General features: G+C 37.1%; 1 protein-coding gene across 2 annotated transcripts in view; it reads right to left on the reverse strand.

Annotated features, from left to right (window-relative positions):
• The window catches only part of PNPT1 (polyribonucleotide nucleotidyltransferase 1), a 48,571-nt gene extending 30,058 nt beyond the window's left edge, over positions 1 to 18,513 (reverse strand). The window contains exons 1-8 of one of the 2 annotated variants that reach the window (XM_047068829.1): positions 18,353 to 18,513; positions 11,318 to 11,378; positions 10,651 to 10,725; positions 9,864 to 9,969; positions 8,994 to 9,043; positions 7,930 to 7,993; positions 7,785 to 7,832; positions 6,786 to 6,899 (exon numbers count right to left, since the gene is read on the reverse strand). In XM_047068829.1, the coding sequence (XP_046924785.1) occupies positions 6,786 to 6,899; positions 7,785 to 7,832; positions 7,930 to 7,993; positions 8,994 to 9,043; positions 9,864 to 9,969; positions 10,651 to 10,725; positions 11,318 to 11,378; positions 18,353 to 18,513 (679 nt within the window). Of the gene's footprint in view, positions 1 to 6,785; positions 6,900 to 7,784; positions 7,833 to 7,929; positions 7,994 to 8,993; positions 9,044 to 9,863; positions 9,970 to 10,650; positions 10,757 to 11,317; positions 11,379 to 18,352 lie in introns of those variants that run through there. The other variant, XM_047068830.1, reaches the window with a different exon arrangement.
• Between the last annotated feature and the right edge of the window lie 3,517 nt (positions 18,514 to 22,030).

Raw genomic sequence — 22,030 nt, forward strand, 5'->3', positions numbered from 1 at the left:
ATCAATTTTATTAATAGTATATCTACCGTTTAAATTTCTTCCCTTAAAATCAACATACTTCCAAAATGTAAACAGCAATGAATAAAGAAAACTTAATATCTGAAATTAGGTTTACATTTTCCTTTAATTTAATAAGGGACTTCTCATAACAAGTGAAACGAATTATGCATACTTCTTTTTAAATAAGTTCTGAGCTATAATTCAAATACCATAAAATTCCACTTTTTAAAGCATACAGCTACATTTACTTTTAATATATAGTTAAAATGAAATTTAAAAACAACAGCATAGTAGATATCCAATAAATGTTTCCTGTTTAACAACTATTTGCTGTGACCTCCTACTTAATTTTGTCATTGTCACATTGTCTACTGCTTGCACAGGTGGGTGAAAATCTTTTGAAGTGATACTGTTTCAAGTAAGCCAACTAGAGGACAGTAGCTATTACCATAAAAAGGCTGTTTATGGTTTTGTAATAGTAAAACTCCTGTGTAAAGCAGAAGAAACCCCAAGCAGTGCTTCTAGCATGGTATCTAGCTAAAATCTGCTATTTGGGTTTGGCTTTGGTTTCTGCTAGGCTGACAGACTCTGGCCTGCTTGTGTGTCATTCCTGGCACTTCTCCATTTGTACCAAGTCAAAGATCCTGTAATGCAAAGATATGATAGTAATTATCACATCTAATATGTTTAATTACATCATGTTGTCATTAAGGTCACTTGTAAAGCTTCTAGTTATAATCTAGAATGAAAAAAAATCTTATGTGCTTTGTATGTTGGAATTCCATCAGTCAGTTGAAGGAGACCTGTGAAACTAAAACGTTAAAAACCTAACATTTTTTGGGAATACAAGCTGGTGCAGCCATCCTGGAAAACAGTATGGAGGTTCCTCAAAAAACTAAAAACAGAACTACCCTACGACCCAGCAATTGCACTACTAGGCATTTATCCAAGGGATATAGGTGTGCTGTTTCGAAGGGACACATGCACCCTCATGTTTATAGCAGCACTATCAACAATAGTCAAAGTATGGAAAGAGCCCAAATGTCCATTGATGGATGAATGGATAAAGATGTGGTATATATATACAATGGAGTATTGCTCGGCAATCAAAAAGAATGAAATCTTGCCATTTGCAACTACGTGGATGGAACTGGAGCATATTATGCTAAGTGAAATTAGTCAGTGATAGACAAAAATCATACGACTTCACTCATATGAGGACTTTGAGACAAAACAGATGAACATAACGGAAGGGAAACAAAAATAATATAAAAACAGGGAGGGGGACAAAACAGAAGAGACTCATAAATATGGAGAAGAAACAGGGTTACTGGAGGGGTTGTGGGAGGGGAATGGGCTAAATGGGTAAGGGGCACTAAAGAATCTACTCCTGAAATCATTGTTGCACTATCTGCTAATTGGATGTAAATTTAAAAAAATAAAAAATAAAATTAAAAAAAAACAAAAACAAAACAAAAAAACCCTAACATTTGTGTCATCTGAAATCTGGAAAGAGAGGCTAAAGATGGCAGGCTGAAAAGTACTGGAAAAATAATAGCTGGAAAGTCCCCAGATTTGGCAGTGACATAAACCTACAGATTCGAGAAGCTGAGTAAACCCTATATAGGGTAACCCAAAGAAAAACATATCATAATTAAACTTCTGAAAATCAAAGACAAAGAAAAAAAATCTTGAAACCAGCCAGAGAAAAACAACACCTTACCCGTATGGGAAAAGCAATTCAAATAACACTAGATTTATCATTAGAAACCATGGAGGCCAGAAGGAAGTGGCATAATATTTTTTAGGTGCTGAAAGAAAAGAACTGTCAACCCAGGATCCCATACCCAGTGAAAATATTTATGAAATAAATAAATGAAGGAATGAATATTTAGAAATGAACTGATACTCTTAAATGAAGGAGAACTAAGAAAATTTGTCACTGGCAGCCCTCCCCTAAAAGAATGGCTAACAGAAGTTCTCTAAACAGAAACAATAAAGAAACCATGGAATATCAGGAAGAAAAGTACCTGTTAAGCAAAAATGTAGGTAAATACACTTTCTTTCTCCTCTTGAGTTTTCTAAATTATGTTTGATGGCTGAAGCAAAAGAAAAAATTGTAACAGCCTGTTGTGGTTCTAAATGTAGAGGAATATTAAAACAGTTATATTACAAATGGGGGAGGGTAAAGCAAGGTAAAGTTTCAATACTTCCCTTGAGATATGAAGCAGCTTTTCTGTCACCATGACACTGAAATGGTTATATTCTTCTCATCAGTATTCCCATGACATCCTCTCTCACTTTTCAGATTAATTTGAACTGAAGGATTTTTGTTTTTTTTTTTTAACATTTATTTTTGAGAGACAGAGAGAGACAGAGCATGAGCAGGGAAGGGGCAGAGAGAAAGGTTGATACAGAATCGCAAGCAGACTCCAGGTGCTGGGCTGTCAGCACAGAGCCCAACGTAGGGCTCGAACCCACAAACCATGAGATTATGACCTGAGCCAAAGTCAGACGCTTAACCGACTGAGCAAGCCAGGTGCCCCTGAACTGAAGATTTTTAAAAATGTATTTGACAAATGTAAATTATACCTCAATAAATTCATTTAAAAGAATATGAAAGGAAGAATATAATAAAGAAAATTAATGGCACAAAAACAGACACATAGACCAGTGGAATACAATAGAAACCCCAGAACTAGACCCACAAACGTGTGGCCAACTAATCTTTCACAAAGCAGGAAAAGAACATCCAATGGAAAAAAGACAGTCTCTTCAACAAACAGTGCTGGGAGAACTGGACAGCAACATGCAGAAGGTTGAAACTAGACCACTTTCTCACACCATTCACAAAAATAAACTCAAAATGGATAAAGGACCTGAATGTGAGATAGGAAACCATCAAAACCCTAGAGGAGAAAGCAGGAAAAGACCTCTCTGACCTCAGCCGTAGCGATTTCTTACTTGACACATCCCCAAAGGCAAGGGAATTAAAAGCAAAAATGAACTACTGGGACCTTATGAAGATAAAAAGCTTCTGCACAGCAAAGGAAACAACCAACAAAACTAAAAGGCAACCAACGGAATGGGAAAAGATATTTGCAAATGACAGATCAGACAAAGGGCTAGTATCCAAAATCTATAAAGAGCTCACCAAACTCCACACCCGAAAAACAAATAACCCAGTGAAGAAATGGGCAGAAAACATGAATAGACACTTCTCTAAAGAAGACATCCAATGGCCAACAGGCACATGAAAAGATGCTCAACGTCGCTCCTCATCAGGGAAATACAAATCAAAACCACACTCAGATATCACCTCACGCCAGTCAGAGTGGCCAAAATGAACAAATCAGGAGACTATAGATGCTGGAGAGGATGTGGAGAAACGGGAACCCTCTTGCACTGTTGGTGGGAATGCAAACTGGTACAGCCGCTCTGGAAAACAGTGTGGAGTTTCCTCAAAAAATTAAAAATAGACCTACCCTATGACTCAGCAATAGCACTGCTAGGAATTTACCCAAGGGATACAGGAGTACTGATGCATAGGGGCACTTGTACCCCAATGTTTATAGCAGCACTCTCAACAATAGCCAAATTATGGAAACAGCCTAAATGTCCATCAACTGATGAATGGATAAAAAAATTGTGGTTTATATACACAATGGAGTACTACGTGGCAATGAGAAAGAATGAAATATGGCCCTTTGTAGCAACGTGGATGGAACTGGAGAGTGTGATGCTAAGTGAAATAAGTCATACAGAGAAAGACAGATACCATATGGTTTCACTCTTATGTGGATCCTGAGAAACTTAACAGAAACCCATGGGGGAGGGGAAGGAAAAAAAAAAAAAGAGGTTAGAGTGGGAGAGAGCCAAAGCATAAGAGACTCTTAAAAACTGAGAACAAACTGAGGGTTGATGGGGGGTGGGTGATGGGTATTGAGGAGGGCACCTTTTGGGATGAGCACTGGGTGTTGTATGGAAACCAATTTGACAATAAATTTCATATATTGAAAAAAATAACATGATAAACAGTAGATGGGATATTTCAAGCACAATGTGAGCTTTTAGTAAAATAAACATGAGAATAAAGCTCCCTAACAACAAAAAAAAGAAAATTAATATTCCTCAAACTTTGTTTTCACTAAACTTCAAAGCAATTCATTTTAAAAAATACTTGATAAGAAAATTCCTTACAGTTTTGTATCTATAGACCCATGCTGTCCAATATGGCAGTTATTAGTTCCATATAATTATTTGCATTTAAATAAATTAAAATTATATAAAATTTGAAATCCAGTTCCTTAGCCATTCTAGCCACATTTCAAATGCTCAGTTGCCACATATTCAAATATAAAACATTTACTTAATTGCAGAGTTCTACTGGACAGCACTGCCATAGAGGCTAAAAATTTACACAAAAATAGCTTGTCTAAATGCTTACTCTAAACTGTTAACCATTTTCAGCAGTTGAAGATTTTTGAGATTAGTTTAAAACTATGAATTCTAGATATAAATTCCTTAAAAATTGTTACTGGTATACTTTTTCCTAAATTATATCCTAGCACATGTAGAAAGATCAGTGATATTAAGTGTACCAGTTGAACACAAGCAGAACGTGTAGAATGATGGCTGCTGAAGTCATCTGGCAGCTAAAAGCACAAAGAAATTATTCTTCCCCTATAAGGTCATGCTTTAAAGATTTGGATTACTAAATTTTTAAATAATGGAATGGCAGTAAGTAATTACTTTTCTGTATTTTTGTATCCCAGAAGTTCCATGACTTGGGCCCAATATTAACTTTAACACATGAAACATGAAGTAAAATGTGTATCTGGTGCATCGTTATCAAAGTAGAGAACTGGCTGAATATCTTCATGGAGACAGTGATGGCAAAAGACATAAAATGGAGGCTGGTAATTTCTGAAACCAGTCCTTTAGGAGGTTGCTTCTGAATCACTTTCAGTCTCCTAGTTACTCAAGATAACCTACTGATGGTTTCTTCAGTCTCTAGACTGCAAGAGAGCAATCCATCTAGAGAGCAAGAGGTAAGAAGAAAAAGTAGAAGGTTGCCTGTGAGGTTTCTACAGCATGCCATAGATGCAATAAAGATCCCCAGTTCATTCCTCCAACATCTACATAAAATTAGAGGAGTTCAAAGTCCAAAGTAGGTAGAGGCTATATATATGACTATATATGTGACCATTTATATGATATAAATTTTGAATCAAGTTAATTTCTGTGTCTGAATGATAACAGCAGGTATGAACGGTATGCCTACTAGGTACTAGATATTATGTTAGGTACTTTACAAATCCTGACTCTAATCTTCACAACAACCCTATAAAAAAATAATTTACTAAGTAATGAACACTACTTGTTCACTTGTAAAACTATTTTTAAGCAAAAAAAATTTCAGATTCAGATCAAGTAAACTTTAGACAGTAAACCAACACTTTGCTCAAGGCCCCTTCTGAGATGTTCAAGTATGTAAGAGTCATCTGTTATTCATGGCTTCCCCAAATCTTTGCAATGTTCTCTCTACATTGTAATAGTTCCCTACAGTATGAATCTCACCTTCTGGAGGTAGAATCCAAAACATTTCCTTGCTTCCCCTATAGTCAAGGATGCAGTCATGTGTTACAGTTCTGCCTTAGTGTGATGTAGGTGAAAACTGCTATGTCGGGGCTCTAGGAAAGCTCCTTGAAAGGGAAGGTGACTTACTCAGTTGGCATACACCTTTTTGTTATTCCCCTCTTTTTTCCTTCCTCTTGCCTACAAATCAGCTTAGTTGGTCAGAGCTCCAGTAGCCAGTTCATAAGCATGAAATAAGGGCCACCACTTGAGGATAGCAGGGCAGAAAACTGAAAGGAATCCAGATTTCTTAAGATCTCATAGAGCCACTATAAGTGTCATGGACCCACTTGTTATTTATTTTACCAACACAATCTCTAATATGTAGATAACATACAACTCCTATTATATGTGTTTTATCTACCATATAGTACCAGATTCCATCTCCATTACTGACCAGTATTCCAAAAGAAGCTGGAAATGAGGTATTTCATATGTTAATTGTACAAAAAAGTAATAAAAGCTCAGTAGTTTACATTTCATCAAAATATTTCCACATCAGAAGATCCCATGTCAGAAAGTCCCAGATATCAAATATCACACAGAATACACTGATATGAGACCTTAATTAATTTGTCCAAGGTTACACAGTTAACTGTGAGGCAGCTGTTGGGTTTCAAGCACAGGTTATTTTGACTGTGGAAGCCAATTCTCCTTCAACAGAACTATGCCACTTTTCATTCATACAATTATGACATTTTTGTTACGAGGAGCGAGGGTAACCTATGGTCAGTGCATTTCTTCATTAGTTTTCTACCTACTAGAAATAGGTCACCTCTTTTTCAGAGGACATTAAACAGGTTTTGAATGATGAATTAGCTAAATTAACATATTTAAACTAATAAAACAATTTATTACCAGATTTAGAAATTCAATTTTTAGACTAGCTTTTTAGTCTAAAAATAATTACCAGAACTGTCGTGGAAAATAAAAATTTTTGTAGATTTCAATTAAACTTGTACAACATTCTATAATTCTAGGTATTGTTTGATATGTAGCAAGAGCACTACCATAATAGGGCAGCAATAAAATAGAACAAAAATCTTTATGGCTAATTGACAAAACAAATACACAGAAGTATACAAATGCATTTTTAAGGAGCCAAAATTTCTAAGTGAAATCCAGAACAAATGTAGTAAACTACTTACCAATTTGACTTTTAGGTGCTCCAGCAACCACTAGATTTAAAGTACTGGAAGACATTTCTTTCCGTGTTGGATTAACAACACACTCTCCATCAATCATTCCTATTCGGACGGCCCCTAAGATATTCAAAATACAGGCAGTTGTGCAATAAAAACTCAGTTTTCAAGACATTATTTCAGTGATAGCTTCAATCCCTATCTTTAATTGTGACTACAATAAAATCCATATTTCTACCATGGTATTTAAGGCCCACAGAACATCCTACCCCACCTTACCTTCTGGCCTCACTGGAGCACTCTGAATTGCTCAAATACACTATTTCTTCCATACCTCTGTGATTATGCTCATGCTCTTTTCTTGGGCTAGACTGTACTTTCTCCAAGGCAAATGCTTACCATCTGTTCCTACTAAGGTTCAGCTTTAATGGTGAGTACTCTGAAAAGCCCTCCTTGACAACCTGACTTCACAAAACTAAACCCACCCTTTTCTATCATTTTCTTACCATTTTTACTATACTTTTATAATGCTGTTTATAAATAATTGTTTCCCCTGCTTACATTGAAAGCAAGAATTGTGCCTAGTCTGCCTTTATTCCTTCAGTTTTTACCTTAGTATCTGGCATTTAGGATATTCAAAAATTACTTACTTGATGAGTCTTTTTTATATTGCATGAATACAACTTTTAAGAGTCATTAAGTTCTAAACATGTTGTTTTATCCTGAAAGACTATGTACTCTAATAATTTCCTATTCCCCCGCAAAAAGTCCTTAAACAGAGGAGGCAACTAAGAAGTCAAAGTATCTAGGAACATAAAAGTCTCTAACACTATAACTTATTGCTATCAGAAATAAAACTCAAGGATGAAAATATCTCAAAAAGGAATCTTAGATGGTCATCTAACTAAACTCCCTATGAGATTTACAGAGCCAGTAAATCTATGCCCTTGCTATAGCATGCTCACTAGTAAAAAACATGTTTCTTATTTTCAAATCCTAACTTACCAATAGGTCCATTCCAAGGAATATCTGATAATGAGAGGGCTACAGAAGCTTAACAAAAACAAAGAAAAAAAAATAAGAGCTGAAATAAAATTATTTCATACCTTTAAAAAAAGGTGATAATTTTAATCTCGATTTTTAAACTTACCACCATTAATTGCTAGAACATCAGGTTCATTAACACCATCTACTGCTAACAGATTACAAAGTACCTGGTACAAGGGGAAAAATTTAAAGCACTTAAAAAAAAATCTACTTGATTTAGGAGGATTATCATTTTTGTTAACATCTTGAACTAAAATAAAGGATCACCATGTGGTTAAAAATATGGACTTTATAGTCAAACCCTTATTTCTGGCTATCATTTAACTACATGCTTGACTATGGCAAATTACTTAAGCCTCAAAAAGTTCCTTATATTTAAAAGGGAAAGATAATAGCACCTCCCTAAAAGATATTCTGTAAGTTAAAGGTAATATTATTTGTAAAGCATTTACAATACTGGGCATGTTGAAAATATTTAGTAAATGTTAGCTATTTCTATTACATAAAAATACTGTTTTCTATTAACAAGCATATAGAAAACAAATGAGTGAATTACTTTATTATTACACTGCAATAATACGCCTATGTCATATACTTAAGAAAACAACTTAAAAGAGAGAAAACTTCTTGAGGCATCCTTGCAAAGGCATATTTATTTTTGTCAAATAAATAAAAGTTAATTAAAGTAAATTAATGGGTCATTATTCAGAGAGAGTAATATTCACAAAATATTAAAATATAATAAAGTAGAAGAGGACCCAATAAAAATAGGTAATAAAAACTAGTTGCAGTGATTGTCCTAGCCTCTGACACTAATCTGACTTTCAGGCCCCAGCCTGATCTGTCCCCGACCTCCTTAATTGCTATAAACTTTTGCTCTAAACCCTGTTTCCTTCATCAGAGCTTTTGTGCTTCCCCCCCATCTGCTCAGAATGCTTCCTCCACACTCCTAGGTTGGCTAACTCCTACTCATAATTCGGTATCAATTCAAATTGACATCAGATTAATACTAATTTTTAAAATTATTGGTATGTTTTTTAAAAAAAATGTAAAATAGCATGACAAAAAATTCTTATTTTGTTCTTTAATATTTAGCCTAAGTAGTATTATAGAGATTCATTACGTAATTTTTGATCAATCTGGAAACAAACGTAAAACAGAATCTACCTGTGTATCATAAAAGTAGCCAGCTGGAAAGAGAGGTCTAATTGAACGATCTGCCAAAAGAAAAAGAAAAGTAAATAGTACTGACAAAAGTTGCTTTATAATTCAACCTTTTCACTCTATTAAACACCAGGCTGGAAAATAATATAGGTAGCTGTTCAGATGTTAAAAAAAAAAATCCCCTTGGACTGACTTACTGAGAGGGTCATGGATAAATGTGAGTGCTTCAATTAATCTATACCATGCCCTAATAACAAAAAACTAGCAGGGCTGGAGCACACAAGTCTAAAATTGGGGAGCAACTTTTCATTTCTGTTCCAAAGGCATCAGTTACATATATAAGCAGAGGAAAGAGACTTAAGGCCAATAACAGACCAAAAGAAAATCTTTCGAGGTATTTTGTGTCAGAAGAATGCATATACATATACACAAACTAACAATTTCTGTTGTAGCAGAGCTATAAACTCAAATGATCCCACAATATTTAAAGATGTCAAAGATTTGAAAGATTGCAGGCACATTTCAGTAGTTGAATATAATGCTTTCAGGAATTACTATGCTGAATATGAAAATGAAAAATACTAGAGCAGTAGAGGCATGAGCCACGGAATTTATATTGTCAACAGAGATTCATTCATTCCATCGACCTGTATTTACTGAATGCTCATTTTGTGCCAGGTGGTATACCAAGTACCCAGGATTCAGTAGTGAATAAACAAAATTTTTTCTTTCATAGACCCCACATGAAAGTAAATAACCTCAGGCAGTGTTAACTTAATGGAAGAACATTTAAGGGAACTGTAGAATATAGACAGAAGAAAGGCTAACACAAGCATATCAGAGAGAGTTAATGTCTCTGTATTAATATCTTACCTATTACTCGACTTGTAAGAATTTCTTTATCAGAAGATCCAATCTCTCTTCTAAGATAGTTTGTGGGAATTCTACCTGCTGCAGCAGCCTTCTGTCTATAGTCAACCTGAAGTAGTTATGAAAAAAAAAATGAAGTTTATTTAACTCCTTTTTATGGCAACTATTTCCCAAGAACCACTATTCAGATACTAATTCTCCTGAGGTTGCTAACAGTATGGTCCAGATTAAGAATGGAGAATATTTTATTTACTTTTAGTGTTTTGTATGTCTTTGGGAAGTGAAAGCTGATACAAGTATTTCAGTAAATTGATTTTTAAAAAGCCCTCCACTTAGCAGTGAGAGGACTATGTAGCCTCACTACTTCCCACAGTGGCTTATTCTACTCAAATTAAACATTCCCTTTTTTATATCAACTCTGTTCAATAAAACTGCATTCCCCTTTTCATAATAGAAGGAAGCCATAAACTCCTAAAGAACTCTTTACTCTTCACCAAACATACTTGCAGACTCATACTGAAGGGAAACCTATGAAAGCAATGAATTCATTGCTATTCAGCATCAAAGTATTAATGCACTTCACTGTTGTCAACCTGGACGTTCTGAAGTATGCTTACTACTAATACGAGAATTGGTTATGAAGGAATCAGTCATAATGACTCAGTATCAACTAAGGAAAATCCTTTACTGTGCAAAGTTTACATTGTGCACTCACTAGACACTAGACAAAAATATTGCAAATTCTACATTTGTGCCATATTACTGTTTAAATAAATCAGCAAATACTTACCACCAAAGGCATGAACTGGGAAGGTGAAGGTTTTGTTTTACTGACTGCTGTGACCATCACTGCAGTGTCACCTGACTTAAACATAAACAACAACACTGGCAAATTCCTTAAAAATCAGACATTAACATATAAGTAGTGACTGAATGAATCCTTGCTCCAGTTCAATACAAGAGAACAGTTATCCCAAGACACCATGATAATGAAAATAATCACAACTAGTCCAATCTTGATCCTTTCTACAAGATCATGATCTGTTTTATAACAGTTGCTGAGCTTTGCAAAAGCAATAGAACTAAAACAAGAGGCTTACTGATAGCTTAACCACATCCAATCATATTTTCTACTTCTTATGAAGAAATTTAGGATATATATAAAGATTTCTCAATTATTACTATTAAAAGAAAAAAGTAAAATCACATTCTCTAGAAAAGCATTACAGAATATATTAACAGAATAAAACAGAACCCTAAGTTTGGAACACATCTTAAAGGTCATTTAATATACCCAGCCTTCTGACTCCCTACTTCTCTGGAATGGTTCTGAAACTAGAAATGGTCTGCATTAATTTCCAATACCACAATTCTAAGAAGTTATATGATGCTGTAAAGACAGTACCAGTCTCCATAACCATTTTTAAGATGAAAATTTTTAAATCTGGACTTTTTACCTGTACTACAGCAGAGCCATCTGCAAATCTGGCCAGTTTTCCAGAGGATATTTCTAACTTTCTGTTTAAAAATAAAAATTCAATACAAAAGGACTTAGGTCATCAGTACAAATTCCAGCTTAGTATAAAATACTCTAAAATATCTAACAGAAGAACCAAGCCACACAGGCTCCCACCCAGCAAAAAACAAACAAAAAAGGGATAAAGTTCACAATTATTATCAAAAGTACTAGGGGAATTTAAGAGCTGCTTAAGGAAAATATAGAAACCAATGCACAGAAATAATCTGAATGAAAGATAAAGTATTTTGGGGGTGCAGAAGCTAACTGCATTCCTAAATGTTAATTCCGTTTACAACCTTAGTCTGTCAACCTTAGTTTACAACCTTTGTCTTGTTGATAAAAGTAGACTCTTAACTCACACACTGAATCATTTCCCTACTTACAATCCTTTAAAATATTCTCCAATGCTTTCAGGACAAAATATAATTTTTAAACATTGCTTACAAGACCTTCATGTTCAATAATGGTGCCAAGACAAGTCAATAGGGGGAAGAATAGCCATTTCAACCAATGGTACTGGGACAACTGGATATCTATATGCAAACAAGTTAATAAACTGGACCCCTTCCTTTCCTCATACTATAAATAAAAATTAACTCAAAACAGAGTATAGACCTAAATGTAAAAATTAAAACCATTAAATTCTTAGGAATACACATAGGAGTAAATCTTCAAACTTGGGTTAGCCAACATCTTCTTATATATGACATCAAAAACACAAGTGACAAAAGACAAAAACAAATAGAACTTTATCAAAATTAAAAACTTTCATGTTTCAAAGGATATCAAGAAAGTGAAAGAAAATCCACAGAATAAAAGAATGTATTTGCAAAGCATGTAACTGGTAAGGGACTTGTATCTAGAATATGTAAAGAATTCTTACAACTCAATAGAAAGACCAACAACATTAATTTTTAAATTGGCAAAGGATTTGAAGTCTATCCAAAGAAAATCTACTAATAGCCAGTAAATACATGGAAATATGCTCAACATTGTAAACCGCCAGAGAAATGCAAGTCAAAACCAAGATGAGATAATGACTTCACATGTACAAGGATGGTTATAATAAAACAGATCAATAAACAGTGTTGGTGAGGATATGGAGAAACTATAACCCTCATACAGTATTAATGGAAATGCAAAATGGTACATCTCCTTTGGGAAATAATCTGGCAATTCCTCAAGAGATTAAACACAGAAGTGCCATATGACCCAGCAATTCTACTCCAAGGTATATAATCAAGAGAAATGAAAACTTGGGTGGTGCCTAGGTGGCTCAGTCCTCTAAGCATCTGACTTCAGCTCAGGTCATGGTCTCACGGTTTGTGAGTTTGAGCCCCACATCATGCTATCTGCTGTCAGTGTGAGGCCTGCTTCAGATCCTCTGTCCCCCCATCTCTTCTCCTCTCCCACTTGTGCACATGCTTTCTCGTTCTCAAAATAAATAAACTTAAAAAAAAAAAAAAAGAAAAGAGGAGCACCTGGGTGGCTCAGTCAGTTGAGCATCTAACTTCAGCTCAGGTTATGGTTTCATTGTTCGTGAGTTTGAGCTCCACGTTGGGCTTTGTACTGACAGCTCAGAGCCCGGAGCCTGCTTCAGATTCTGTCTGTCTGTCTGTCTCTCTGCCCCTCCCCACTCGTGCTCTGTCTCTCAAAAAAATAAAGAACATTAAAAAAAAAAAAACATAAAGAACAAAAAAATAATAATAAAAAGAAATGAAAACCTGTATGTCCATTCAAAAATTTGCATATGAACGTTCATAGCCACAGCATTTTTCATAAAGGCCTCAAAAAGGAAACAATCAAAATATGTCAATGAATGAACAAAATGTGGTCTAATACATACAATGGAATATTATTCAGCCATTAAAAAATGAAGTACTGATACATGTTACAACATGGATATACCTTGGAAACATAGTAAGTGAAAGAAGGCAGTCACAAAAGACCACTCATCATATTCTATTTATATGAAATGCTCAGAATAGGCAAACCCATACAGACAGAAAGTCTGTAGATTAGTGGTTGCCTAGGGCTATGGAGTTTGGGGAGAAATGGAAAGTTACTGCTAATGGGTCTGAGGTTTCTTTTGGGTGCGATGAAAATGTTCTAAAATTGTGGTGATGGCTGCAAAACTGTGAATACACTAAAAACCACCAAATTGTACATTCTAAATGAGTAAATTGTATGGCATGTAAATTATATCCTAATAAAGCTGTCTCTCTATATAATAAACAGTCAGTATTATTAGCATTATTTTCCAGCTTCTGGTGAGTACAAAAAGAGGTTAATGAAGGCTTGAAACAGATCAGCAAAACTTGTCAAAGAAACTAAAATTCATCAGAGTATTGTGAAGCCTAACCAACTCAGTGACTCCTGAAGATACGGAGGAAAATGTTCTGTCCCATGAAAGCAGCTTCCAAAACTTTCTATCAACTCCCAGTGCTGAACACACACACACACACACACACACACACACACACACACACACACAATGCCCTGCCTCTGTACTTTATATACAAACGGGATAAAGAGATCACTCAATATTTCTACTCATTAAACACTTCTGTCAGAAGTCTGAGTTCATGAAAAGCACATTTACCTATTCAGATAGTCTCATTTTGTTAAATTTGAAAATCAAAAAAAGCATGTACACTTGTGTTATCAGTCTTGAAAAACTGAGGATTTTTTTTAATCACAAGAAATATTTGAGATATTCAACACAGATGTTGCAATGACAGCCTATAATAAAATGGGTTTACCTTGAGAGATGGAATAATGAGATGCAGAGATAAGAATGAAGCTGGAATAGAAGGTGGAGGGAATGAGATGCTTAGAGCCAGTAACACTGGAGCCTTAAGCAGAGCCCCACCAACCTATAGCTGAAATCAGTATTAAGGTTTTATGTGTAAAATGTAAATTTAGGGTCTTGAAATTTTGTTTAATCTGGAATAAGAATACATTACCACTGTTTCTCAAGATTTATCAGGAATTGGCATTCCATCCAATAATGCAAATTCTGAGTATCTGAGTGATCCCTGTGAAAGGGAGAGTATCTCTAAATAAATTGAAGTGGGCCCAAGACAGAAGAGCTGTGAAAGCTACAGTTCTATTCCATTCATAGGGCTCTTGCCCCACGGTTTTTGAGATTGCCCACAGTGGCATATTCTTTTGAGTATCTTCAGCGATGGTTAAGTCTTTATTCTTAAAGGGGATATAATTTGTATAGGGGACGAAGAGAAGGCAGTAGAGAACAAATGTTAAAACATGGGTTCTCTCTGAATAATGGTAAGCATCACTGGAATAAAATAAATACTTCAGTCTGTGGATAACCTGTATCACTTCATATTAGGTTTTGCTGGTGAAAACCAGTCACATAGCCCCACCTGTGTAGGGACTAGCAGTGTACCAAAGAGAGCACACATACAAAGAAAGCTTGAGGCAAGGAGTAGAGGACCCACTCCTCTCCTAAGAACCAGCCTTTCCCAGTTCTATCAGCAGGCAGAGAAGCAGAGAGAAGGCAACACTGTTAAGCTTCCAAAGCTAACCTGTTTACAATGGGAGCTGAGTGAGAAAAACAAACAGGTCTGCAGTGCCCCTAGATCTTAGACGTGCACGCTTGGATTTATGTATTTATTCAAACATCCCACCTTCCTGCCATCTTTGTTCCCTCTCTTGAGTCTACCCAGTGTCTCCATTAGCGGTCCTAGCCCACACACCAGACAGTCCTGTAGTCCTGCCTTGATGATTTCCCTAATTTGAACTCTTTTTCTTCCAGGTGTGTGCAATTTATATTACACAAAGAACCAGCCGGTTACTTTTCATTATATCTCATGATCTCAGCTGATGTTACCTGACCTTGTAATTTTTTTCCTATTCATGCAGTTTTGGTTCTGTTTTTAGTGCAAACTGGTTATTACTTTTATACTTCATAGTTGGTTTTACCTTTTAACAACTTACTCTCCAGTATTTTATGTGTAAAACATCTCCAGATGCATACAAGATTGGTAACACAAGTGGCCTTTGGGAACTGGAATTAGGCAGCTATGGAACCATATGGGAAGGAGATTTTTGAACTTCTTAAAATGCTGAATCATGTGAATGTTTACCTAATTAAAAAAAACACTTGAAAAAAATAAAAAGGATTAGGATGAGCAAGGAGATTCTGTTGGCGGGGAGAAGAGTGGGTAAAGGTAGCTGAGGAAGAGAAAGGGAAGAGCAGAGCCAGCTGCTACAGGGAGTAGAACTTCAGGGAGAGAGATGCTTAAAGAACATTTTTAGGGGTGCCTGGGTGGCTTAGTTGGCTAAGCGTCCAGCTTCAGCTCAGGTCATGATCTCATAGTTCGTGGGTTCGAGCCCCTTGTCGGGCTCTGCGCTGGCCGCTCAGAGCCTGGAACCTCCATCGGATTCTGTGTCTCCCTTCCTCTTTGCCCCTCCCCTGCTCATGCTCTCTCTGTCTCTCAAAAATAAACATTAAAAAAATTTTTTTAGAAACATCTGCAGAATGATGTGGAATGTAACCACCTTGCTCCAACTTCCACAGAGAAAAATTGAGTAATACAAAACTAAAAAAACAAACATCTTTATGATTTGGACTCTGCCTATGTCATTTGACCTTTGATGCTAAACTCCCATTTTACCTTTTGCTTCATCCACATTGAGTTATTTGTAGTTACTCAAATACACTCTCTCACTTCCCTGTAATTGCACTTACCTCTTTCTCCTTGCTAATTCCTCCTCCTCCTCACCCCTCAAGATTCACCTTCAATGGAAAGCTTTAGAATGGAATATGCCTTTGCTCTCCTTTGGCACCCCATCCATACCTCGACCACAGTGATTTTCCCTGCACCAAACCTGTGTTTATCTTACTCCCTCATCAGATTCTGTATCTACAGTGCCCTGTACACAGTAGATTCTCAATAAAAGCTTGTTGGAATGTGGGGCACCTGGGTAGCTCACTCAGGTAGGTATCCAACTCTTGATTTCGGCTTAGGTCATGATCTCATGGTTCCTGAGCTCAAGCCCTGCATTGGACTCTGTGCACACAGTGCAGATCCTGCTTGGGATTTTCTCTCTCCCCCTCCCCAACTCATGTGCATGCACTTTCTGTCTCAAAGTAAACATTAAAAAAAGAAAAAAAATGTTGAAATGAAAATTAAACAGTTGCCTCAAAGGTTACTCTGAGTGTTAAGTACAGCATTTGAAAAACACCAGAACAGTATATAATCTATAGTGTATTGTAAATAATACACAAGATAACAAATATAAAGTGAATGGTACATAGTCAAATTTAATAAATGCTGCAAAAAAACAAACAAACAAAAAAACAAACAAAAAACAAGACAAAGATGAAGGAACTAATTTACCCAGCGGGTATGTTATTTATGAATCTAGTTGTTACAACACATGATGCAGTTTAAAAGAACTTTCAGGCTGACTAATAAATGATTTAAAGTAGATTGTTTATGGAAAATTTAAAAGGCAGGGACTAATACTGTTGCTTTTGTGTCCATTAAAGGAGTCTGTATAGCACACAGTAGCTGTCTGTTGAATGAAATGCTTTGAGGCATTTCTTCTTATTTGAGAAAAAGAGAGAGCACATGCATGCAAGTGGGGAAGATGGGCAGAGAGAGAGAGAGAGAGAGAGAGGGAGGGAGAGAGAGAGAGAGACGGTGAGAGAATCTCAGGGAGGCTCCACACCCAGCGCAGGGCTCAATCCCATAACCCTGAGATCATGACCTGAGCGGAAATCAAGAGTCTAATGTTCAAACAACTGAGCCCACTCAGGTGCCCCCGCTAAGGCAGTTCTTCAAAGAATGTTAAGTCCTTGAATAATGGAAGAGATATCCTCTCCCTCAAAAAATCACAATCATAAACCTTGAAAAAAAAAAATTTAAAAAATCACAATCAAAGAATGTCAGAAGTGGAAAGGGTGCTTAGAGATCATCTAACTTAGGGATCAACAAACTATATAGCCTGTTTCTGTACAGCCTTTCAGCTATTTTTTTTTTTTTTTTTTTACATTTTTAAAGGGTTTGTAAACAGGAATATGTGACAGTATGCAGTCCTCAAAGCCTAAAGTATTTACCATCTGGCCCCTTTCAGAAAAAGTTTGACCCTTGACCTAGACCAGTCTTCTCATTTTGCCACAAAAAACTTAACTTGTTCAGGATTCGGTAAGTTAGGAAACAAGACCTGTAATCCAAAACAGATTTTTCAACTTTTTGCACGAATGAGGGTCAAAGAATTTTAAAGTATATGTAAAAAAGATAGACATATAAAGTAAGTAGCAATTTAATTTATTCCAAAAAGGATCCATTTTGTTATTTTAGACGTGAATTGTGACAAACGGACCCCTAGTAGAAGCATGGGCTTGGAGAGAAACATAAAATCCACCTAGTCTCAAAGTACTGGCTTTGTTGACTCTGAGAGAGTTACTAACCCTTTCTGAGCCTCTGTTTTAACTATGAAATGGGGGTAACAGCACGTTTACCACAGGTTTAAAAAGAGTGTATCACAAAACTAGCGTTCAATAAACTGACGTTTTCCTTCCCTTCCTACCCAGGGTCATACTGGCCACGCATTTAAACAATAAACTGGATTGGATGACGTAGGCATCCATTATCAACTCATTATCCCGAGGTGGAATGTTACCCACTTAGGAGTCCAGGAATCCAAGCAAATAAAGGAGATGAAAGCCAAGTACACAGACTCAGCTGGAGAAAGGAAACCGGAACAGGGTAAAAGGGAGGACCGAGAGGCAAAGGACATGAGGCTGAGACAGCGCGGCAAAGGGGAGGGTACCAGGAGACAGCCTCCAAACCCGGAAAGGGAAATCCAGCATTTTACGTTTGGGGTAAAGAGGGATAAACGAGACTTGTGTTGCCGGATTTCTAGCCTGGGAGATGAATATACATGCGATAGCTAGACAGGATGCCTTGTGAAAGGACAGAGAACGTACACCGTTACTCACCTGCTGCCTAAGTCCACGGCCACGGCTCGGAACCCCGCGCCACCCCACAGTGCTCGCACTTGCAACTGGGTGAGCGCCCGGTCCCGCCCAGGCAGGCGGAGGGTACCATCGCCGAGCGGCCGAAGCCGCAGGCACGAGCAGCAACGCCTGCAAGCCGCCATGACACCCGGCACGCGATCACCCCGGGCTGCACCCTGATTGGCTCACTCTGCAGACGGTGGGGCGGAGCCTTATGCAGTTTTGTGTCCGTAGTGCCTGGGGGCGGGGAACGCGGGGTTGCGGATTACTTGGCCGCTTCCTACGAAGACTAGAGAGGGTCAAACATAACTGAACGCAGTTGTGACAACCTGTTTTTCCTATTGAGGTATCTACCAGTGAAAGACAATTGGAAACGTAATGCCGTGTGTGTGTGTGTGTGTGTGTGTGTGTGTGCGCGCGCGTGCGCGCGCTCGGGCGCTATCGTAGTTTTAAAAAGTTCTAGAATAATGTATATGTTTAATAAGTAAAGTATAGTAATAAGAGAAGCCACCAGACAACTCATTATTATTTGGCTTCTGTGAACTGGCAATTACAGAATTTGTGTTGTGGTCCATGGAAAGAGGTCTCGCCGCTTCTCTGCCCTGGTTTTTACTTTAATAATTTCACGCAAATATTACTGCAAAGGTTTATGTTAATTTATTTCTAATAAGTTAATTTCACTTCTTATTGACCTGTATCATTTTAGATATCTTTAACATCATTTGTGATTCATCTTCATTTCCATTGTTAATATTTAGCAATTCATTTCTCTGCCCCTTTTGATCAAATGTTAATCTTTTTTAAACCAACTTTTATTAAATGCAAAATGCCAGCGAGTATTTAAAGGAAATGTTTCGGAAAATGAAGAAAAAGAATTTTTGGAATTCGAATTTGGTAAATTTTTAGGGAGTAGATAAATCTCTCCCACTCGTCTTAATCTTGTCTGTTAGAAAATTTTCATAATGGTTCCTTGAATGAACCAGTGATTTTTTTAATTATTATGAGGGTCATATTTCTCTTTTAAGGTCGTAACTTCTTTCCTCCAAAAAACTCCAAACAAAAAAATCCAACACACAGTGGAACATGGTTTTAAGAACTAAAAATGTTGAACTTCAAACAAATGATTTAGTGGCAAAGCAGCTCCCTGACACCTTAGTTTCCAGGAGCTGTTATCACTGATTTTGGAAGGGATTACTACTAACACTGCTTAGGGGTATTTAGTGTTAAATAAGTTTTTTGCCTCTTGCTCTACATATGACTGTACTTTGTGTTGCCACAATGTTTTCAAGACCAATCTATTGAAACCTGTCCTAATGACAAATCTGTCATAATCTACTTGCCACAATACAACATGACTTTGGATTTATAAAATAAGAATACTAAATCACCTTTTGGTAAAGCACTTAAGTACTATAAAATCTTTCATTTAGGTGGTGTTGCCTACTAATTTAGAGCATAAACTTGAAGTTAGTCTTGAGTGGTCCCAATCTAAGCTCTGCCATTTACTAGTTGTCTGACTCTACCTTTCTAAGCCTCAGATTCCTCATTTATAGAAATGGTTACTAATATGTATCTTCTGGGGTTTTTGTAAAGGTTAAATGTGATAGAGAATGTAAAATGTTAATCACAGTACCTGGCACATTGTCAGCACTCAGTAAATGGCAGATTCAGCTTTGATCCATCCTTTTCTTAATTTTCCCTCTAGTTTCCTCTGAAATACTGAACAACCCTCTTTCCTGTAGAGCCCCATGGATCTATTAAACTTTCATCCATCTGGAAATACTGGAAAAGCAATATTCACACATTAAGTCCACCTGTTTCTTCACACCCACACAAAATAACTGATATGGTAGTAATTGGATCATAAATTTAAAGGTAAATGTGGGTATCGAAATTTGTTATAACGTAGTCATAAAGATGACCCAGACTATGTTTATATTGAGTGTGGTGTCTCTCTTGATCAGATGAAGGCCCCCAAATGTGGGGTGACAATTGGGTGAAAAATTTCACCCAAGGCAGAACAAAGGAGATAGTTTACTGAATATACTACAAGGGAGCAGTGGGCAAGACGGCAGAGGAGAGGCTGTCTGCAATGAGGCAGTGGGGGCTGTATTTAAAGGGAGAAAGTGAGGAGGTATGGTGACGTTGGGAATTTTTTTCTATTTTGGTAACTGCTGTCCACTGGTTAGTTAGGGTCTATGGGTATTTTGAGGTGAGTCGCCTGATGGTCCTGTCTGTATTCAGCCAGAGTGTCGCTGTGGGCCCTTTCTACATTCTATTGCTCAAGGCTGTTTGCCTAACAGTGGCCCCTACATTATGTATCTTAAGATTAACACAGAAACAGGGTGCCTGGATGGCTCAGTCGGTTAAGCGTTCGACTTCTGCTCAGGCCATGATCTCGTGGTCTGTGGGTTCGAGCCCTGTGTCAGGCTCTGTGCTGACAGCTCAGAGCCTGGAGCCTGCTTTGAATTCGGTGTCTCCCTCTTGCTCTCTGCCCCTCCCCCACTCATTCTCTGTCTCTCTCTTGCTCTCTCAAAACAATAAACGTTAAAAAAAAGATTAACACAAAAGCAAAAATATAAAAAGTTTAAATTGTTGTGGTTGTGAGATAGGGAACCTGAAGAATTCCTTAAAAATGTGGCTTTTGCTCCTTTTCCTGCTCCTGTTCATGCTACGACCTGCACCACCACTTTACACATGCCTCAGAATGTAGTGTGTGTCCCCCTTGTAAGGGACAAAGAGTTAAGGATTTCTTTAGAATATAGAACATCTATGGAAGGACCAGATGAGAATGATGGGGCAAAGCTATCATATGCATATTCCAGACAACCAGGAGCTAGGCTTCTCAACGCCAAGACCTGCTGGCTCCAAGGAATGACACCTGGGCCCTGTCTTTATTCTAACCAGTCCCTGGATGCCTGAGAGGACAGGTATACCAGGCCACAATCCTCAGTAAAAAACCCCCAGACCTCAAACAAAGACAAGACTCATACTCCTTTCCTTTCTGAGTCTCCCAGACACTCCATCTGTATCTGCTCTCTCTATATCTTCAATTAACTTTGCTCTCACTTCCTGCTGGCTCATGTTTGATTTCCATCCTATGTGAAGCCAAGGACCATTTTGGCTGGTCCTGGGGGACCCCCTCTGGGTCCCTGGACCCGGCCTGCCAGGCTCATTTGTATTTAAAGAAGCTATGATTCACTGAGGTTCAATGTGAGATGTCACATTCTAGAAATATAGTTCTGCCAAGTATAGTTCAACAGCCAAAATACAATTTAAGAGGAAGTTCTTTACCTATAACTCCTGAAGGACATTAAAGATGATCTAATTTAAATCTACCAGCAATATTTTTCAGATCTCCTTTTCTCTTTTTTTCAAACTCCAACGAATGTGCATCCAAATAGTTAATACCACTGCCTGCTCTGAGTGGCAATTTCGTTTAAGTAAAACATCATTGCATTAAATTACTGTTAATTAAAATTTAATTTGATTTGTAGTTTGGCTTATGAAGTATATACAATTGTTTCAGTTTGATGACTGTATAAGAGGTACCAGACTAAGGAGTTTGTGTCTTCTTATGTATTTGTACAAAAAGTATCAGTGGACACCAAGTCCACTGATACTTTTTTCTCTTAAAGAAGTGTAGGCTGCTCAACTTTA

Source organism: Lynx rufus, unplaced genomic scaffold (assembly GCF_022079265.1).
Source record: "Lynx rufus isolate CCGP_SWC_20201006 ecotype Redwood Valley unplaced genomic scaffold, mLynRuf1.p SCAF_8, whole genome shotgun sequence".
Taxonomy (NCBI): Eukaryota; Metazoa; Chordata; class Mammalia; order Carnivora; family Felidae; genus Lynx; species Lynx rufus.